Source organism: Propithecus coquereli, unplaced genomic scaffold, assembly GCF_000956105.1.
Source record: "Propithecus coquereli isolate 6110/MARCELLA unplaced genomic scaffold, Pcoq_1.0 Scaffold235, whole genome shotgun sequence".
Lineage (NCBI taxonomy): Eukaryota > Metazoa > Chordata > Mammalia > Primates > Indriidae > Propithecus > Propithecus coquereli.
In genome coordinates this window covers 3,040,395-3,060,914 of record NW_012147897.1, presented here as the reverse complement: position 1 = coordinate 3,060,914, position 20,520 = coordinate 3,040,395, and the positions used below count along the sequence as shown (strand labels likewise).

Genomic DNA, 20,520 nt, shown 5'->3' with positions numbered 1-20,520 from the left:
CCTGGACAAGGCTCTGTAAACAACTCAGGCCCATGGGCCTGAAAGCTACCCTTGCCAGGCAGGGCAGAGGCTGGTCCCACGCCTCCCCCAGGATGGACTTGCTTCTGTCCTCCCACCTCCACAGGGGGTCCCCGGAGATGTCAGGCCCCCTATGGCACACTGCCCAGGCACACCGTCCTCTCCTTCGAAATGTCTATCCCAATGTGGTTACATGTTAAGTGACGTCAACTCCGTGAGGCAGGGCCCAGCCGGTTTGCCTCTGCGCTTCACGCTCAGGGAAGCCCCGCAAATGCCCTACGTGGGAGGTCGTATCTCATTGTAGAAATGAGAAAACAGAGGTGCTGCAACACTAAGTAACTTGCCTAAATTGCCACAGCTGGAAAAGAAGAGACAACATTCAAACCAAGGGGATCTGGGCATAGCATCTGTGCCCTTAACCCCATCCTCGGTACACTGTCCCTCTCGTCTTGAATCATGTGAAGTGTCACTTACAGCCCCTCCTGCCCCGAAGGGCTCATGTGTGCTGTGGCACACTAGAAAGGGCCCGAATCTGGGCATTGGATGGCCCTGGACTCAATCTCAGCTCACCCACCCTCTGCCCGTGTGACCTGCCCGAGTCCTCCCTTCTCAACCCCATCTCCCACTTCCGCATCTGCTAAATGGGGATGATATTGTCCACGTCACAGGGTTGTTGTGGAGAACACATATGTGAGAGAGTGGCGCCTGGGACATGGGTCAGTACATCAGTTCCCTCCCCCGTGTGCCTGATTCTAAACACATCAGCCCAAATCTGCCATGACAAGGGTGGCAGAAGGATAGATTTCGTGGCCTTGCCTGGACCAAGACTGAAGCTACTATGTGTGGAGAACATGTTGTCTACGGACTCTTCTAACCTTGGAGGGTGAGAGTGGGGATGTCCTCTGGGACTCCCCCTCCCTCCTGGGTGCTGGGACATCTGCCACCCAGGGCAAAGACCACTATGTGCCACACGGCCCCATTGGGAACAGCTGCGGCAGGCATGTCAGCAGGCACCCCCCCCACCTGACTGTCTACTCTCTCCCTCCCACCCCCTGCCCACGTCCCTGCCTCAGCTCCAGGGTGGGAAGAGCTGGGCAGTGTGGGTGACAGCAGGATTCCCACCATGGCACCGACCTGCACTGAAGCAGCAGGAGCAGCCTGAGCCCCTGGTTCACATCCAGGCGCCGCGCTGACCTGCCCAGTGACCTTGGGCAAGGCCCCGCCCCTCCCCGGCCTTGAGTCTGCTGCTGGCCTGGGTAGTCCCTGGAGTCCTGTCCCATGACTGGGCGACTCACTTGCCCTTTCACAGCGGCCTTCATGAGTCAACAGCCCCAGGAAGTGATGTCAGGGTGGGGAGGTGGGAAGGGGCAGGGAGGCCTGGAGAGTAAGAGGAGATATTTTGAGGGCAGGCAGTTCCCCCCACGTCACCGCTGGACAATGGTCTGGGGCTGGGAGTGGAAAATCCTGGTCTTACTTGGGCTGAAAATAGCACAAGGCAGCAGGGCAGGAACCTCACCCGCAAGGCACGTGCCTGGGCACCAAGCAGCAAGGCCGATGTCTATACCTAGGGGCCAGGCAGTCCAGCTGGGGTCCCGAGGTGGGGCCCTGGGCCTGTCCCTAGTCCCCAAGGGTCTCTGTTCCCCACCCCCACCCACATCTGCCACAGGATTAGATGGTGAATAAGCCCCTCCTCTGGTCCTGGGTTCGAAGGGTCTCTAGAGCAGCTGCAGGAGGGCTAGGTGGGCAGGACCTGAGAGGAACAGGGCCTAGGGGAACTCGGGCCTGTGGCGGCCATAGCCCCACCCCCAAACACAGATGTGCACTAACGACCCCGAAGTCATGAAGTACACCCCTTGCCTCCAGGTCTAAGCAGGTCTGAGAAGGTCAGAACTCAGCACTCACACTCCCGGCCTGCAGGGCATCTCACCTGGGCAGGGGTGCCCTGTAAACCGGGATGGGATTCAGCTGGAGCAGTAGCTGGTAGGAAAGAGGCGTGGGCCTGTGGGAAAGGTCAAGGACAGTGTGTAAGAGGCAGTCACTAAGAAAGCTCAGAAGGACTCTGGCGACATTAACAGAAGTATAGAACCTAGAATGTGGGAGGTGAGTACCTCACACTATTCTGGGCAGGTCACCCATATTGTACAATGCAGAGTTATCATTTGGGTGATAACCGTGTTGAGTCTCTGTCACGTGAGGGAGCTGTGGACCTAGGCTTTGAATAGAGCAACCTCTGGAAGTGCCCTGCCTTTGACAAGGCGGAGTGGGAAGGGTAGAGAAGTCACAGGAGGTACACAGAGTCGGCCCACAGGGCAAGGGCTCTCCCAGAGGGAGAGCAGTGAGTCCCTGTCTTTGAGGTCGAGAGTGAGGCCTGTCAGCTTTGTCCTACTGCTGCCCAAAGGCTAGGTGCTGGACCCCATCCGGCTGAGCGCCCCACATCTGCTCAGAGTGGTCCTGGCTGGACCCAGAACCTGTCATGGGTGAGACCTGTCTCCCCCATGGCAAGCCCTGATCCAGCCTGAGCACCAACCATCCTGCCACACAGCTGGGACTTTGCCAGAAGGCAGGGGACTAGACGGGAAGAGAAGTGAGTCTCCCTCACACTTAGCCCCAGTGCAAGGGAAACCTCATGATCAGGGCAAGGAGGGAGCCCTGCTTTGGCCTCCTTGAGACCCAGCCCCAGCCTCTTCCCTGCCTTGAGCCTGTGCCAGCTGTCCGCCTGCTTATGGTTCCCGCACACCATGCTCTCTTGCTGCCATGTCTTTGCCCAGGATGTATCCTGCACCTGGGTGTTCTCCTGGTGAACTGTTTTTCTCGGAAGCTGCAACTCAGGAGTCTCCTACTCCATGAGTCCCCTGGCACACAGCCCCATCCACTCAGCATTACCCAGTGGTGTGCCGGAGCAACCTGTACCTGCTTCAAGAGCCAACTGTTCATTTTTCAGGAATTTTGCAAGGAGGTGGACATCAGGTTTGTAGTTTGAAATTGGCCATGGTAGGAGTATTCGCACCATGGCAATCAGCAATGCAACAAATAAGGGGGTCCCCTCACACCCCTGGAGATCTAGTTAAATGGTTTAACATTTACCAGCAAGTGACTGGTCATCACCTAAACTAAGGCATCCCAAGGACTGGGACCCCACCTGACTCCTCTATGCTCGGCACAGAGCCAGGCACAGGAGCCAGTTGGCTTTAAAGTGGGGGATGACCTGGGGTCTGGAGAGGGGATCCCTGATGTGAGACTGTTAAGGAACTCATAAGGGGGGTTTAATGTTCACTGCATAGAAAGCCAGTTATTGAGATAATGAGGATTGTCAAGGAAGAACGGATTTATTTTAGTGGATATGTCAATTGGAAGGTGGGAGGTAGGAACTGGTTTAAATCCCCAACCAGCAGGGTCAGGGGGTTTTTTTGGAGGTGAAATGAATAATGCATCAGGGGAGTGAGCATCACTACGTGTTTGGGGCGGAGTGCAGTGCACGCAAGCGCGGTGAGAATTCATGTTAGTACATATGTCCCATGATCAAAAAGGGATATGTCCCTCCCAGAGCAGGGATTTTAGTATTATAATGAGCTAGGAATTAATATTGGTCATTCTTTTAGCCTAGTGCGCAGGCTCAGTGGGTCTTTGGGCACGATCTGTGGTGGAGAACCACTTATCTTGTGTTCTCTGGACAAACAGGTGGTGTGAGGCTTTGTACTTATCTCGTGGTTGCAAGGAGGTGCTGCCATTTCTGGGAAAGAAACTCAAAAGGGAATGCATCAGTACAACAGAAAGTTACAAAGTTCTGGTCAGCAAATCATACTGGCATGGGAACTGAAAATATAGAGAACTACGAAAAAAAAAAACAAACCTATAAAAAATGTTTTCTTGCTTATGGAACTGGTTATAAGACTACCCCTGAGACCACTAGTGGGAAGGCAGGTGGTAGAAGAGGACAGATTGGAGAAGGGACCTTTGTATGGATGTTGAAAGCTTCCCAGACCATATCCCCACCCTCTGACCACACAATAGGGCACGGCTTGGCAGGCAACAAAGCCTTTAGTATAAGTTACAGCTTCACACTGGCTCCCAGCCCGGGGGAGCCTCCAGAGGAGTCTATGACGTCAGTCCCCAGATGCTCGTCTCTTGGGCAGGGCGTACTCCTCACAGCTGAGTCCACTGTGGCACCCAGTCCTGCCCCAGACCACCATGGGAACTCAGCCCTGACTACTTACCAGGGTCCTCCGGCCAAGCTGTGACTCTGTCCCCACCCCAGGTGGCTCAGACTCAGACCTTGCTGTGTGACCTTTGTAAGACACCTTCCTCTCTAGGCATGTTTCTCCATTTGACTTAAATAGACTGGACTCCAGCCTGGGCACCTTGGCAGGTACAGCCAGCTAATCTGCATGGGAGTCACGCCAGGGCAGCACTGCCGTGAACACTTGCCTTTCTTGAAACCTTATTCCCCCAATCACACATACAAATGATAAGTGGGGACTATGGGGACAGCCGACTCTCTTCTGGACCATGGAGGAGGGAGTATCCTGAGCCCCTGCCAAATGACAGAGCATGGGGTCATGGCTTCCTTGATCACCTAGTATGAGTCACTGATGGCCCATACCTGGGAGACCATCCCATTTGCACAAGTCTTGGTCCTCGACATCTCCCCTCCTCTCCAAATAAACTTGCACAGGCCCAAAGGGTTCAGGACCTACAGCCGGACGTCCTTAGTGTTCGCACTACCAGCTGGAGTGGACTCAGTCCGCCTGGAGTCCTCACTGCTGGCTGACACATCTTCTGCCCTCCGGAGGTCAGGTCTGTCCGACCTTCGCAGGCCCAGCCTGCGACCAGCCCGGGTGGTGGGGGTGGGGTCTGTGGGTGGTTTGGCATCTCGGGCAAAGCGCACGAGCCTCTGCCCAGCCAGGAAGTAGAGCACGGGGTCAAGGCAACTGTTGGCGCTGGCCAGCGGCCGGGTGATCTTGTAAGCCATGTTGATGGCGTCCAGGGTGCGACAGCTGAGGTCAAGCGAGCGGAAGGAGTAGTAGAGTGTGCGGGTGATGTGGAAAGGCAGGAAACAGAGGGTGAAGACAGCCAGCACCACGGCGATGGTGCGCACGGACTTGCGCTTGGCCCGCGGCAGGCCTCCCGTGGTCCCGTACGCTGGCTGCAGCAGCCGCCGCGCCATGAGCACGTAACAGGCCAGGATGACGGCAAAGGGCACCGCGAAGAGCAGGCCCAGCATGACCGAGCTGTAGGCCACGAAGTGGCTGAAGAGCTCAGGCGCCGACGTGTCGTGGCAGGTGATGCGGCCTCCGCGGGTGCTGGTGGTGACGAAGTAGAGCACGGGGGCCTGGCAGGCTAGCACCAGCACCCACACGGCGGCCGCCACCCGGCGGGCATAGCGGGCCCGGCCCCAGCGCAGGGAGCGCAGAGGGCGTAGGACACCCAGGCATCGGTGCACGCTGATGCAGGTGAGGAAGAGGATGCTGCAGTACAGGTTGGTGTAGAAGAGGAAGCGCACCAGCTTGCAGAGGACCGTGCTGAAGGGCCAGTGGTCGCCGCGGGCGTAGTAATAGACCAGCAGCGGCAGGGAGGCCGCATACAGCGTGTCCGACACAGCCAGGTGGAACATGTACGTGGTGGAGGCGTTCCAGGTCTTGAGGCGGCACAGGAAGATGTAGAGCGCCACCGCGTTCAGACACAGCCCGAGCACGCACACCACGCCATAGGAAACGGGCAGCAGCACGTACTTGAAGTCCTCATTGAAGAGGCATTTGTAGCCGAGCTCATCCCCATCCCAAGTGCCATTGGTGGTGCCATTCTCGGGGCCTTCCGCCATCGCCCTGCAGGGACTGGGGAGTGGGGGGAACAGTGGTCAGGATCACAGGAGGCTCTGCGGGGAGGCCTGACACTCACCTGACCAGGGCCTTGGTTGCCACCTGACCTGGATCTGGACCCAGAACCTCCAAACCCTGGAACTTCAACAATGCACGAGATCCACAAATATAAGGATCATATAATTCTCAAACTTTAGAAGAGGGGTAGGGAAACTGTAGCCCAAAGGCCAGACCCAGCCCACCAGTCTGTTTTTGTAAATAAAGCTTTATTAGAACACAGCCATACCCATTTGTTAACAAAGACCATATGGCCTGCAAAGTCTAAAATATTTGCTGTCTGACCTTAAAAAAAGTTTGCTGACCCTACTCTAGAACTTCAGGATCAGAGTTCTAGATCTAGGGTTCTGAGCTCTAGAATCTGAGGAGCTGGGGGTACCAGAGGGGTACAGTCTCAGATCTATGGGATGGGGCCTTCCAGGCTGGCTGGCCCTGCTTCACAGCCAGTGCCCACTGCCTGCTGAGGCATTTCTGGCCAGTGGGCAGCCCGTAGCCTACTGTGGGCACTGCCAAGTTCCTCCTGCAGCTCATCTGCCCACTCCCTGGGGAGGCTCTGGTCCTGTGCCTGGTGTTTTGATATTTGAGGAAATATTTCCAAGGATGTCCTTCTTCAGTTATTCATTTAATCACTCAGTAAATATTTTTTGGATACTCCTATATTCTGGCACTTTCTACATCTGCAAATAGAAGTCATGACCCCAAGACCTGTGAGGCTACCAGATGGGACAGTGACCCTCCTGAAGAGTCCAGGGAGTTCTGGGGTGGAGATAGGGACGGGTGTGGGGTGGGGGGAGAGGAGGACTTCTGTGCAGCTTCTTCTGGGCCTACCTAGTTTCTCTTTCATGACATTCCCTACCTTGTCCCTAGTTAGCATATGACACACCCATGGGGACTGACTGCCCAGCAGACAGTGAGTGCCCAGACAGCAGCTTGTCCACCTTCCTCTTCTCCACACCCCTACCAATGTGACCAAGAATAGCTCTCTCTCGCTGGGAGGCAGGGGACAGACCCCAGTCCGGAGGGCAAAGATGTGCCCAAAGGTCCCAGAAGGCAGGCTGGAAATCACAGCAGAAGTCCCAGGTGGGCAGGTTTGAGAAAAACACAAAGAATAACTTTCTAACAATGTGAAGGGGTAGGGGGAACTAACATTTTTCAAACCCTACTACTATGTGTGCTTTATTAAAGTGACTTCATTTAATCCTTACCACATGCTCCGGGAGTCAGGTCACCATCCCCAGTTTTCCAATCAAGAGGCTAAGACACAGATCATTTGGGTAATTTGGTCAAGGTCACACAGCTAGGGATGGGCCGCAGTTCCTATCCAGGTCCATCCCACAATGGAAGAGGCTGTAGGAGGGAGGTAGCGAACTCCAAACTCCGTGTGCGTAGAGACAGGCAAACGGCTCTCTAGTAGAGGCTGCAGGAGAGCTTGTGCCCTGTGTGCGGGTGTGTCTGGGAGGCTGGAGAGGGCAGATGACGTGTGAGTCCTCCCCACCCTGAGAATCTGGGGCTGTACAATTCCTTTCATTTTGGATCCTGGGGTCCTGAGAGGCTGGGACTGGGGAACTCTATAGGGCAGCAACATCCACTCCCTTAGACCCCGAGCTTCCTGCCCAGCCTTGGCCTCCCAGCAACAGTTCAAGGCCCATGAGATTGAGATTTGGGGGGCTGAGGGGGAACATAGATCCTTCAGTTTCCCTTCTTTCCCCATTCCCCCCAGATCTTCCCTGTCTCCTGGTTGTCAGCAAATGTACGACCCAGGAGGAAAGTGGCCTGCACCCTTGACACCCCTGCCATGGACCCCGATGGCTCCCCAAAGAGCCAGGGCAGGGCCAAGAGGAAGAGGCAGGGAGAAGCTTATGTGATGCCAAGCTAAGAGGGGACAGGTAGTGGCTGGGGTCTGACAGGGCCAAGTGGCTGGACCTCTCTTGCCCAAGGGTCAGGTCAATTCCTGCCCCCCACCCTTGCCCCATGCCCCAGCCCAGTGCCAGCCTCTACCTCTCATTGCTGGAACATTGCAACAGCCTTCTTCCTCCAGCCTCAGTCCCCTCCCAAATCTAGAGGGTCTTTGTAAAAGACAAAGTCATTCCCCTACTAGAAACCCTCCTGTGGCTCCTGCCTTCTCTCAGGAGAAAGCCCAGTCCCTTTGTCTGGTACTCTAGGTTTTCTTTTTTTTTCTTTTCTTTTCTTTTTTTTCAGATGGCGTCCCACTATATCATCCAGATTGGTCTCAAACTCCTGGGCTCAAGCAATCCTGCCTCACCCTCCCAAGTAGCTGGGACTACAGTTGTGAGCCACCACGCCTGGCTCCTGGTACTTGAGGTTTTCATAACCCAGCCTCTGCTAACCGCACCAGCCCCATCCCCTGTGACCTGTGGTTTCCTGATGTGCCCACCACTTTCCCCTCCCAGCCTTAGTTCCTGTGGCTCCTTCTACCTGGATCCATTCTTGCCTCTCATCTCCACCCATTGAGCTCTTTATCCTTCAGTGCGGCAAACTCCAGTGACTAAAAACCTGGTTTCTGGGGTCTGGCTGTAAAACAAGGTGGTTAGTAGACTCTCCATGATAAGACTCTGGGGGGGATTGAGTAATTCGGGCAAAATGTTTGGAGTAGAGCCTGGCACACAGAAGGTACACTGTAGTGTTATGAGCATTGAGGCTCAGCTCAAAGGTGACTTTTTTCAGAACTCTTTGGGGAGCTCTCTCAGACCACGGGAGGAGGAGCGGCTTGGGGGCCAGACTGGAGGCTGTGGAGGAGGTGAATGTGGTGGGCCAGGGGAGTGACATCAGGCCTGGGACCCCGTGAGTGGGGAGACCTCAGAGATGTTTGGGAGGGAGGCTCCGGAGAGGGTTCCCTGATGGGGAGGGGTGGGAGCAGAGGAATTCAGTGTCAGACATGGTAAGTGTGGGGATGGGTGCGGGCTGGGCCTGTTGGGTCTGGTGCTTTGGAAGGTGGGCTGGGCGTCGCTGGCCCACAGAAGCTGCAGGAGGAGCATGGAGAGGCCCTGAGTGTGAGACTGAGGAGCTGTAGAGGGGCCACATTCCCTCCTGGGACACAGCCCTGGCCTGGGACTCAGAAAGCTTAGGTTCCAGTCCAGCTCTGCCACAAAACCCCAGGTGACATCAGGCATTTCCTTCCCTCCCAAGTCTCAGACCTCTCAAGGGTCAAATCCCCCAGCTGTGCTCCTATCCCAGGGCCAAGGCCTGGCTGGCCACTTCTCAGACTAGGGTCAGGGCCTTCTTCTTCCCTTCATAGTCAACATATTGCTCCGCACCAAGAGTTTCCTGCTAATCGCTAATGGTGGAATCTCTGACACTGAGAAGAGGGGTGGTGACTTCCCTGTCTCCCCATGAACTGAGGGAGCTGCCACTTCCACCTGTTTTAAGACATCCTGGCCTCCACCCTCCCAGGCCAGCTGGGGACTGTATCACTGTGGGCCTCTGGCCAGACTGACCCCACCCGCCACCTCCTTCCACAGGCTGCCTCACCAACCTGGGAGTAGTCTTTCCCTGCCTCAGCTTCGGCTTCAGGGAGACAGGAAAGTCCCCAGCCCTCTCCCTCAGGCCTCCCCTCTGCCTCTCCTGACCCTGGCTGCCCTTGGGACCTCCCCCCAGGCTCCTCGGGAGCCAGGCTCCACCTGACTTTGTCCAACACCACTCACTAATGCCTCTGCGCCCAGTTCTGGCTGGCTCTGCCCTGAGGAGCTCCCAGTCTGGAGGGGAGGTATGACCCATTTAAGGGCCCTTCCAGGCTTCCCCACCTTTGCTCAAGTTGTCCTTTCTGTCTGGAACACCTTTCCAGAACCCACCCATACTTCTCAAATGTCACCTTATCTCTGAAGCTCTCTCCCTCCACCATCACCCCTCAGGGCAGTCCTTGTTGGTAATTTGTCCTTCCAGTCTCTAATGCAACACATTCCAGGTGCTCCTTGAGGGTTGGGTCCATCTGATGTTTTTCTCTGTCCCTATCATCCATCAAGAGGCCCAATCCACAGCAGGTATTACAGGAACAAGAGAATGAATGAATGAATGAATGGAGCACAAGAGGCTATGGGAGTCCAGAGGAGGCTGAGCTTGATGAAGGTGTGTCTCCTTTCCCTTGCTTCTCTGAGGGCCACTCAGAGGACAATGGTACTTAAAGATTTCTCAGCTGCTGACCTAGGTGGCCAGGGGACAACCCAGCCCTCTTGGGGGTCCAGCACACCTGGGACCTGCTTATACCTAGACAGGCCGCTGGACTGTCTGTCCTTCAAGAGCTTCAGGGGCCCAGAAGTCTCTGCCCTTCTCTGGATAGCCAGGGAAATGGCAGGGGGAGGGGAATTGGACCCAGGCATTCTGGAGATGGATTAGCTGTCTGAGGCCTGCCGCATGTTTTTACCTGGCTCAGGTCACAGGTCAACCTGATCAGCAGTTCTTCATCCTGGAGCCCCCACTGCCAGCCAACCTGCTTGGTAGGGGCCAGATCTGGGCTGAGCAGCTTCTACGCAGCCTCTTCATTTCATCCCCATCCCCCACCTCCACCCCTTGGTAGGTACTGCCAGAGAGGTTAAGCTATTTGTTCAAGGTCACACTGCCAGGAATTGGAAAAGCTGGGCTTGACACCCAGGGCTGTCTGGCTCCAAAGCCTGAATTCATCACAGCCTGGGATGAGGAAGCGGGGCAGGGCACCTGCTTTGGGACCACCCAATCTAATCCCAGTTTAGTGCACACACGTGCACAACATGCACGCATACCTGCCTGAGCCTCCGAGCCAGTGGACCCGCCCTGGCACCCCTGTACCTGACCAGCCCCTGCTCTTGAGGTCAGGATGCTCAGCGCCTGCTCAGGTTCCTCACTCATGAATGCACACGCCTGGACCAGGCTGCCAGGAACTCTGCGGGAAACAGGAAAAACAGGTCCCCAGGCCTGGGGCCACGCCCAGCCTCCAGCATTTTTCAGGGCAGGCAGTGCCACAGCCCGCAGGGGGCTCCTGCAGACACAGGGAGGTGGAGACAGCACGGGTTCAGGGTCATGGGAAGCCAGCCAGGCCAAGCCCTCCCAGGGCCACTGCCTCTGCTCTAACCTTGGCCTGAAAGAGGCAGAGGGGTGGCCTGGTGTGCTTGTCCTGGTCACAGTGTCCTCTGCATACCCACACCTCAGCCGTCCACCCCAGCTCACATGCTCTGGCCTCCTTCCCCAGGTAGCCCCTTCAAAGGAGTGTGGCTCTGCCGGGGGAGGGGCTCCCCCAATGTCCTGCAGAGCTGAGCCAAGTCTCCAGTGTCCCCTCCCTCAGGCCTGGTTCTGTGCTTTGGCCCCACAGCAGGAAACGGTCAATACCCTCCTTGCCCAGGACACACTCTATTGTACTTCTCCTGACACACTTTTCCCAAGCTAGGTCTTTGTCTAGAATATCCCTCCTCCCCACTCGCAGCTCTAAGCATTCCTCCCCAGGCGCTAGAAACACACACCCCACACCTGAGCATACAGGCACAGACACACCAAGACGCGCAGAGCCACGCTCAGACGTACATGCAGTGGACACGCACACAGTCCAGGCAGTCAGGCCCTGGAACAGCCCCCAGAAATCACCTGTGCCAAACCCCCTGTGACAGAGGAGGAAGCCGAGGCCCAAGGCCTCGCAGTGAGTCAGGGACAGAGCCATTTTGCCTTGGAGCCTCTCACGCACACCGAGCACAGGGCTTCTGTGAGGGGTGCCCGGTGGAGGGACCCCTCTGTAGGGGCAGATCCCAGCATCCCAGACATATCATAAGAGGAAAGGAACATCCCTTTCCTGAACTACCTTCTCCCGTCTGTCTGCTTCTTTTCCCTAGGATGGGGGAGCAGGTCTGAGACAGCCGAGGCCAGGTCCCCAAGCTGGAAGTGCAGTGCAAGGGCTGGGGGATGTGGGAGAGTAGATGGGGCTGCAGGAACAGGGCCGGATGGGGCATGGGAAATGCCTCTGGGCCACTGTTTACTTAGTGTACCTTGCTGGGTCTCGGGCTGACATGGCCACTGGGCTGGTAGCTATCTGCCAGTGCACTCTAGTGTTTATGACAAGGCCAAGGGACATTGCCTTTTCACCCCACTCCACCCGGGTGCACGCCCTCTCTTCTCCTTAGGAGATGCCTCCACTCAACAGGCTAAGAAGGAGCACAGCACTTTCTCAAAGTCATTGCCCCGTTTCTGAGAAGGGCCTCCATTGTCCTTCCAGGCTTCAAACCTCCGATGTAGCCTTGACAACATCTCTCTTCCACCCCATTTGAACTCCATCACTCATCACATCAGTTCAACTGTGAAGTCCATCAGACATGTACCCCTTGGGCCTACACTTCCCCAGACCACGGCCCCAGCCCCCTCCCTGGACTCCTTGCCACCACCCCTGTCCCATCTGTCCAGCCTTCACACTGCAGTCACGAGGTCTCCCTAAAACACAAATCCAACCACATACTGTCAAGTTCAAAACCCTTCCATGGCTCCCTAGTGCCCTTGGGCTAATGTCCAAGGTCCTCCGCCTGGCACCCAGGCCCTTGCTGATCTGGTCCCTGCCAATCCACCATCTCTGCCTCCACACCCATCTTCTTGTCTCACGCACAACAAAAGCAGTCCCATGGTCATGTCTTTGCTCAGGGACACCCTCCTTTATCTTCTAACGCCTATATCCCAAGAGTTTAGTGCTGTCTCTGCCATATTCTGTGTTAAGGTGGCTTCATATTCTTCTTCTCATTTAATCCTAAGAGACTCAGAGAGGCTAAATAACCTCCTGCAGTCACCAAGCTAGCAAACAGCAGAGCAGCTCTGGACTGTCTGACATCAGAAACTATGACCGTGATCACAACTCTTACCTGCAAGGCCCAGGCCTCTGCCCAGGAAGCTCCCTGACTATCCCTCTTTCAGTCCCATAGCTCTGCCTTTCTGGTCAGTTCTCCACCAGAGAAGTGCCCAGACGGCAGGGCCCTGGATTTACTCTTCTTAGTACTTCCCTAGTGTGAGATGGCCACGATGGTTATTGTACCCATTTCACGGGCAGACAAACTAAGGCCAGAAGGGTAGCTCAAGGTCTCAACAAGATCATGAGTCAAGGGCAGAGCCAAGCCTAACATGCAGACCATACTGACCTGGCTCTGCCCCTACTCTAATCTGGGTCTTTCTCTCTGTGGCCCTAGGCTAGTGAGCCTGAAACCAGCAGGAGGGGCTGGGGCAGGTCTCAGGCTGGCTGCGGAATTTCCGGGGTGGTTGGATGACATTCCAGCTGCTCCACTAGGGTGTGCCACAAACCTGGCTGGTGGACCCTGTCCAGCCTGGCAGGGGAGAGTGTCCTGTCACCACTCTGGGGACCCCTGCTGCCTGTCTCTGCCAGGGGTGGAATGCTGCAAGGGGAAACAGAGAACCTGCACCCTGCCATCGTGGGGGCAGGAGAGGGCACTGAACAGGTGGGAAATCTCCGTTCTGCTACTCCCAGCTGTAGGATTTGGACAAGTCTCTTAACTCTAAAACCCCAAATCTCAATTCCTCTCAGTATCAGAACAGTACCTGCCTCAGATGGTTGCCGAGATAGTTAAATAAAATGATTCAGACTCCTTTTAGGAACTAATAAGAGAGAAGATTTCAGCAAGTGGAGATGGCAGGGAGAATGAGGGTATCTCAGGAAGACAAGGGGGGCACGAAACCCCACAGGAATTATGAGCAGGAGCTACAGGTAGTGAGGTCATAGTCAGACTGTCCACAGATCAAGTTTCCAACACTGACAGCATCCTCGGGGGAAGCAGTTCAGGGACCCCACGCAGGAACCGGACACCTGCCATATTCCTTCACTCACTCGCCCTTCACAAAGGTTGCCGTGCCTACGCCTGTCCCTAGGCAGGGCACGCAGGGACTCGGAGGCAGGTCAGACCCTTCCCTGATGGCAAGGAGCTCACTGTCAAGGTGGAAGAGGCACACTCAGAAACAGGCAGTGACATCTCAGGATGATCAGGCCTGAACAGAGCCAAGGCAGTCCCAAATGGGAATGGAGGGTGGCTAGAGAAAGCTTCCTGGAGCCGAGGACATCTGACCTGCATTTTGGAAGATCAGTAGGAGTCAGCTGGGTGGAGAGAGAGGAGGAGCAGAGTGAAGAAAAGCCAGAGCAAGAGATGACATGATATGCTTGGGGACTGTTAATTGTCCCTGTGGCTTGGGAGTAGAGAGGGCAAGGCTGGGTTGCACAGGCTTAGGAGCTTAGAAGTCACTTCTGTCCCCTCCCAAATGTCCTCCAAGAAACCTTGTCTGATGTGCTGCTGCACCATGAGCACGTGGGCTGGTCTGCAGAAACAGCCAAGGGGTAACCTCTGATGTTATCAGCCAGTGCTGTTGCGGTGTGAGGCCTCCCCTTCAGGAGGCCCTTGGGCTCTGTAGCCCCTCCCAGGGGCTCTCTCCCTCTAGGGAGCCCCCAGGATCCTGGCTGTGAGGGCCACTCGCTGAGGCTGAGCTCAGAGCATTTGAGTGGCTGGGTCTCAATTCAGCCGGGCTTACAGATCAGGAAACTGAGATTCCCTAAAGAGGAGGGGCCTTACTCAAGGTCTGGTGTTCTAATTATTTCCAGTGTGGGGTTGAGCAAACAACCCCCGACCCACAGCAGAACTCCAAACCACCCCTTCCACCCCCAACTTAGCACAGCCCAGCAAAGGGCTACGGAGATGCACTACTGAACTGAACAGAGTCAGAACCGCAATGCCCTGGACGCGACCCAAGCCTATCACATCCAGTGCCTCTGGCCAGACTCGAGGCCAAGAACCCTGGGTTCAGGCTCCAACTTGGAACCACCCATGCTGTGCAATCTTGGTCAAGTCAGTCCCCCTCTCTGAGCCTGGGGTTCTTCACTGGTCAAACGGGGAGAATCACCGCTACCTGTGACAGCTCATAAGGAATGAGTAAGATGGGGGCAGGTGGGTGCTCCATGGTGCTAGCAAATGGTGCACTGTCCTGATGTCTGCCTGCCTGTCACGACAGAGAGACACTGAAATCCAGAGGCCCACAATGATTCTTAGTTGTGGGGGGGTGGTGCTCCCAGGTGTTCCCAGCAGAGGGGCAGAGGTCACGGTCAGAGCAGTCAGGGAAGGTTTCTGGAAGAGGACCTGTGATCAGGTTTGAGGAGCAGTGGGAAGGGTCCAGCTTGGGAGGAAAGAGGGAGAATAGAGACCATCAGGTGGAAAAAGGGGTAGACATAGAAACGACACCTGTCAGTCTGACTCTGAGATGGTCTCACTCTGAGTGCCTCCAGGATTCTCAGTTCACTGGTTCTCAGAGTCCAGTTCCAAGCGTCTCTGGTTCTAGGAGTGAATGCTAAATGTTTCTTTAATTCTCTTACTTGTTGCTCCTGATAGCCTTTGCTTTTGAGATTTTCAGAACCACAGGAGTCTGGAGTAATGCAGTCACAAATTATATTCCCAGGGGCCACAAGTCCCAGCAAACACTTGCCAGTGCCCTCGTGTGCCCAGGCTCAGCTAACACTCTGTTAGGCCTTTGAGGAGCACACGATCTGGCTGGGGAGAAAGACGCAGACAGGGACTGAGTCCACGTGGGTGACTAAGCCATGACCAAAGGAAGCCCAGGAGCCACAGAGCCCAGAGCAACTCCTACCTGGCCTGGGGGAGGTGGTCAGGGAGCGCCTCCCAGAGGAGGGGCCACTGAGCTGGGATTTTATAAATGATTAGAAGTTTGTCAGGTAGCAAAAGGGGTAGGAAGGCACTGAAGGCAGGAGAGGCATGTGCAAAGACGCGTGGTGTGAGAGTGTGGCCTGCTGGGGACAGGCCAGGAGATCACGAGTGGCTGGTGTGGAGGATTAGGTGGCATGGAATGTGTGGGGGCCTCAGGAACTCACATGAAAAGGCTCAAATGCCAGGCTGAGGAGTTTGGCCTCTATTCTGAGGAAAATGGGGAGCCATGGCAGGGCTTCAGAAGGGGAGGACATGGCCAGAGTTGACCTTTACAAAGGTGGTGTCACATGGAAGGTGGGTGGGACTGGGGAGTCTGGAGGGAGGGTGATCAAGGAGGAGACTGTATGTACAATGGTGCAGTGACAGGAGTGGGTCCCTTGGCCCTGGATTTCCTGCAAGAGGGGGAGCATCCTTCCCTGCCCACAGCCCAGCCATAGCAAGAGTCCTCCTATAAGCTGGGGCCAGGAGGCTAGGCACTCATCGGGAAGCCACACCAACACCAGGAGGCTCTCCTCAGACAGGAGAAGAAGATAGGGCCACGTGGGGCCCAAAAGTCTGAGGGAGACCCTCCTCCCTGGCTCCAGTACCCAGGCCTCTCCTCTGGGGAGGTGCAATGACAGGGACAAGGTACAGGGTAGAGGGCCACCAAGCTTCCCAGCAGGGCCCAGGCTGCCTACCCTCCCAGCAGAAACTCCAGCTGCTCATCCTGGACCAGGAGGGACTCAGACCTAGGAGATGGGGTGTTGGGAGTGGAAGAACTCTGCTCGAGAGCCAACTGTGGCTCTCCATGGAGCAAAGACCTCCTCTTCTACTGTGTGCCTACTTCACCTGGTCATTCATTTCCCAAATACTCACTGCATCTGCTCTGTGCCCAACCTGTGCTGGGTGATGAGGACAGAGAGAGAAAGCAGAGACGGCCTGGGCTAGTCCTGAAACTGGCCTCTGGGAGTACAATGGTCAGAGTGGGCCTCCACAGCCAGCCACCCCACTCAGGGCCCAGGAATAGGGAAAGGCCAGGCCTGAGAACCCAAGGGCAGCCCAAGAGGAAGGTATGGCCCAAAGGGTACACCAGACAGGCCTATAGAAGGCAGTTTGGGGAGAGGAAATATTTCATTAGGGGCACCTCCTCCTCCTCTCACAAGATCAAGGCTTCTCTGGTCCTATGGGTAGGCATTATCTTATCAGCAGTTGGGTAATCAGGCCACAAGAAAGCCCCAAAGACCGGTTCCTAGGGCGGGATTCAAACTCCCTTCAGCCTGGAAGCCAGAGGACCAGGCCTCACCCTGATGGGGCTTCTGTCTTGGATGGGGAGGGATGGGCAGGGGCAGTAGACAGGAGCCCCAGATTTCACCTTGGCTTAGTGACCTTGGGCAAGATACTTTCCACGCCTCTATTTTCTCATCTACGAGATGGCGACAGCAATTCCTCCCTCACAGGGCTGTTGGAAGACAAAATGAGGGATTTTTGTAAATTGTTATTAGTAAGCTATCTCTGCAGAGGATGCAAGGGGAGAGGAAGGCATTCAATAATTAAATTCTAATGACCAGCATAATCCCTTGCTGTTGTACCCATGTTCTATTATAGTCTTCAAAATGCATTTAAATCTATGAGCATCACACGCCTCCCCTGGGCATTGCACTTTGAAGCTTACAAAGCTCTTTCCTGGCCAGTATTCTTAAGAATTCTCGTAGCAACTTTGCACTTGAAGAGGCAAGGCTCATCATTCCCAAATGACAGATGGCAAAACGGGGGCCTAGAGAGGCATAATGGCCTCTGTAAGGACCATGGCCACAAAATCACTCATGAGGCCTTGGTGATGCCCTCACACTCTCTTAGCTGATTCTTGGGGGATTCAGAAGCCTCAGAGCCCTGTGCATCCTGAGCAGGAGGGGCACAGGAATGGAGGAGCCACGGCCTCATTCTGCCGCCCAGCTTGGCAGCTACTTCTGAAAGTTACCCAGTGTGATCCTCCAACCCCTCTGGCCAGACCCTAGGACAGCCCAAGGCAGGTAGAGGAGGAGAAAGAGTGACAAGCCTGTGGCAGAGCCTCTCCCCCCGACCCCCACCACACACACTCTCAAACATAGGACCTTACTGGTTCTGGCCTCCTTTTAGAGGCTGGCAGGGCAGGAACTATCCCATGGTCACCCAATAAGCTGAGGGCAGAGCTGGGATGAGATCAATTGCAGGTCCACTAGCCTCCCCTGGGAGACGGAGAGTCCTAAGTGTCCCCAAATTCCTTAGCAGGAGCATCTGAGAGCTCAGGGGAAAATGTTTGGCCAGAGGGGCAGGGGCTAGCTCAGAGTTTAAACAATGCCTGGGATGGTTCTGGTGTCAACATCACAAATGCCCTGGCCTTCCTGCACCTGGCACTGTTCAATCCATTCTCCACCTGCAGCCAGAGAGAGCTTTCAGAAATGCTGCTCTGACCATGGATCTCCTCTGCTCATAAACTTTCATGGCTCCCTATTGCCTTCAGGATGAAATCTAAGTCTTTAGCCTGTACACTCTGGGTCCTGCTGTGCTCCAGACCACATTGTGAAAACCTGTGCCACTTGCTTTGATGACCAGATTCTGGTTCACCCTTCTTTGTAGTGACATGGAGCTCCACTGCAGACAGCCCTTCACTGGGGAAGTTGCGGGCAGAGACAGGGGATATGGGGCTGCTGTGGTTTTCTCAGTTCAGCTCATCCCTGTGCAGGGTGCTGGCAACACAGAAATGAGCGAGACCCAGTTTCTGCCCTGCAGGAGCCCCCAGAGTTAGGGAGAGGGAAGAAGGAGACAGATATAGACCATGACAGTCCAGGGTGGGACCAGGGTTGTCAGCACCAAGACTGCAGAGGCCCAGAGCAAGCTCCAACCCAGCTGGGGGATCAAGGAAGGCTTTCTGGAGGAGGGGACATCTGAGCTGGGCCCCAAGTCTGGGTAGTTCTCCAGTTGAGGAAGGTGAGAGCAGGTGGGCATATCAGTCAGTGAGCACAGAATATGCAGTGGGCAGAGGCAAGAAACAGCCCAGTGTGTACAGGAGTCTACAGGCAGTTACTGTAGGGTAAAGAGTCAGGTGGGAGAGGTGGCTGGAAAGGTCACAGGGACCAGTTTTCAGAGGCCTTAAGTCCCAGGCTAAGGGGTTCAGGCTTGGTCCTGTGGAAGTCCTGTGAAAGTTTAGCCTAGGGAAAGGCATGGTTGGGAGTTTGGTTTCAGGAGGCTCCCTCTAGGGACTGACCCCCCACCCCCTGCCCAGGGGGACATTGGTGCCGAATATGCCCCACACATCAGCTCCTCAACAGCCCTCAAGTTCCATATCATTAGTATTCTTTTTTTACAGATGAGGCCATTGAGACTCAGAGAAGGGACACCTTGCTCAGGGTCACACAGTGGCCAAGGCTGGATTGAAACTTAGGTCTCTGAGTCTCCAGAGCTCTTTTGTGCACCCTGTGGACACTGTCTGCTCAAAGAATCTTCTTCCTCCCACTCCCATCCACAGATAACTGAGACTTCCGTGGGGCCCCAAACTGATCCTCAAAAGCTCATCATTACTCCAGCCTACATCCAAAACGAACCGGGCAGATCAAGCTGTGGACCAGGGGAAAGGTGGTGGGGGGGGAGGGGGGGCGTGCCACGCAGTTAGGAACAACAGCCACAAACCCCAGAGATCCAAACTGACCACGCTAGTCTCTAGCAGGACCTGACCCTTGGGCTGGGCTCCTGAAGGACCCCAAGCATGCCACTGGCTGCCCTAGTGGGAGAGTGGTGGACAGACTTTCTCCCGACTAAGCCTTTCTACAGCACCACCTGCCAGATTAAAAGTCCTCTGACAGAGGCTTATCTGTCCTTCCTCGCCATTGCACCCTCCTTTCCACTTCCTCCCTGTAACTGCCCCCCAGTCTTAGTGAGGGCCAGGACAGGCGGGCCACCCAGAGTGACCCTGGGGTAGCACAGGGCGCAGGGAGTCTCTGGCCACAGCGCCTCGCCCCCGGGGCGCTCACATCAGAGCACACACAGAGACAAATTCCGCAAGTTCAGCTACGTGCCCTCCAGGGGCGCACACACTCACCCACTAACACACAGACTTCCCAAATACGCGGACACACACAACCTCCTTACTACCAAGTATCTGTCCACACTCACCGAGATCGACGCTGCAGTGGAGACAAAGTTCAACCACTGACCCACAGGCGCGCTACACACCGGCCCAGAACAGCGTTCCGGCAGGACCGCCACACGTACGCGGCTCTGTCCCTCCCTGGCCGGAGCTGAGTCGGCACCTGCCAGTCTGACCCGCCGCGTCCCCAGGCCACGCCCGTGTCCTACCCTCTCCAGGGGACGCACCCGTCACCTCTGCGCTGCGCTCTTCGGCCCCGAGTGCCGTCGCTGCCGCTCCCGGGGGCCGGCTCCCGCGTCCCGCCGCCGCGGGGACCCACGTGCCCGGGAGCCCGGCTGCCCCAGGCGTGCCTCGCTCCCTACCCCGCGGCCCGGCCGGGCGGGGGACGGGGCGGACTCTGGACAGATCCTGGCGCCGCCCCGCAGCCGCCCAGACAGACACCTCGCCACCCGCTCCGGGACGCCGCCCAGCGACACGGCCGCGGGGTCAGCACGTCTGCAGCCGGTGCTGCGCGGGGAGGGGCCGGCGACGGTGGTCCTACCGCCTGGCCAGGAGGCCGCCCTCTTCCCTCACGCTGGCCTGGAGCGTGTGACGAGAGGTTTTCAGAGACGCCAAAGTTTTACAGGCTGGCCTGGTGCCTGCGTGGCCCACTGCGGACCTTTGCGCCGAGCCTCCGCGCCGCTCCACCTCTTCCCCGCTCCCGACCCGCCCGGCTCGCCGTGAGGGGACCGGCTCCGGAGAGATCTGCTGAACGCACCTCCCTGGCTTGAGACGGAGCGGGGTGGGGCTCTCCCCATTGCCCTGGGAAGGAAAGCGGGGCATTCAGATACTGCCTTTCTCTTCAGCTCCGTAGGAG

General features: G+C 56.2%; 1 protein-coding gene across 5 annotated transcripts; it reads right to left on the bottom strand.

The window, feature by feature from the left end:
• Nucleotides 1-4,040: 4,040 nt before the first annotated feature.
• Nucleotides 4,041-20,027, bottom strand: P2RY2 (purinergic receptor P2Y, G-protein coupled, 2). 5 transcript variants are annotated; one of them, XM_012645762.1, is made up of 4 exons: nt 19,892-20,027; nt 10,270-10,860; nt 7,097-7,351; nt 4,041-5,849 (listed from the first exon to the last, which is right to left on the bottom strand). In XM_012645762.1, exons 3-4 carry the CDS (start codon nt 7,099-7,101, stop codon nt 4,709-4,711), a joined length of 1,146 nt encoding a protein of 381 aa, XP_012501216.1. In that variant the 5' UTR covers nt 7,102-7,351; nt 10,270-10,860; nt 19,892-20,027; the 3' UTR covers nt 4,041-4,708. The 5 variants fall into 5 exon arrangements, with proteins under 5 accessions (XP_012501216.1, XP_012501218.1, XP_012501219.1 ...); XM_012645764.1 differs by having other exon boundaries at nt 10,270-10,764; XM_012645765.1 differs by having other exon boundaries at nt 10,270-10,764; nt 19,874-19,893.
• Nucleotides 20,028-20,520: the final 493 nt, after the last annotated feature.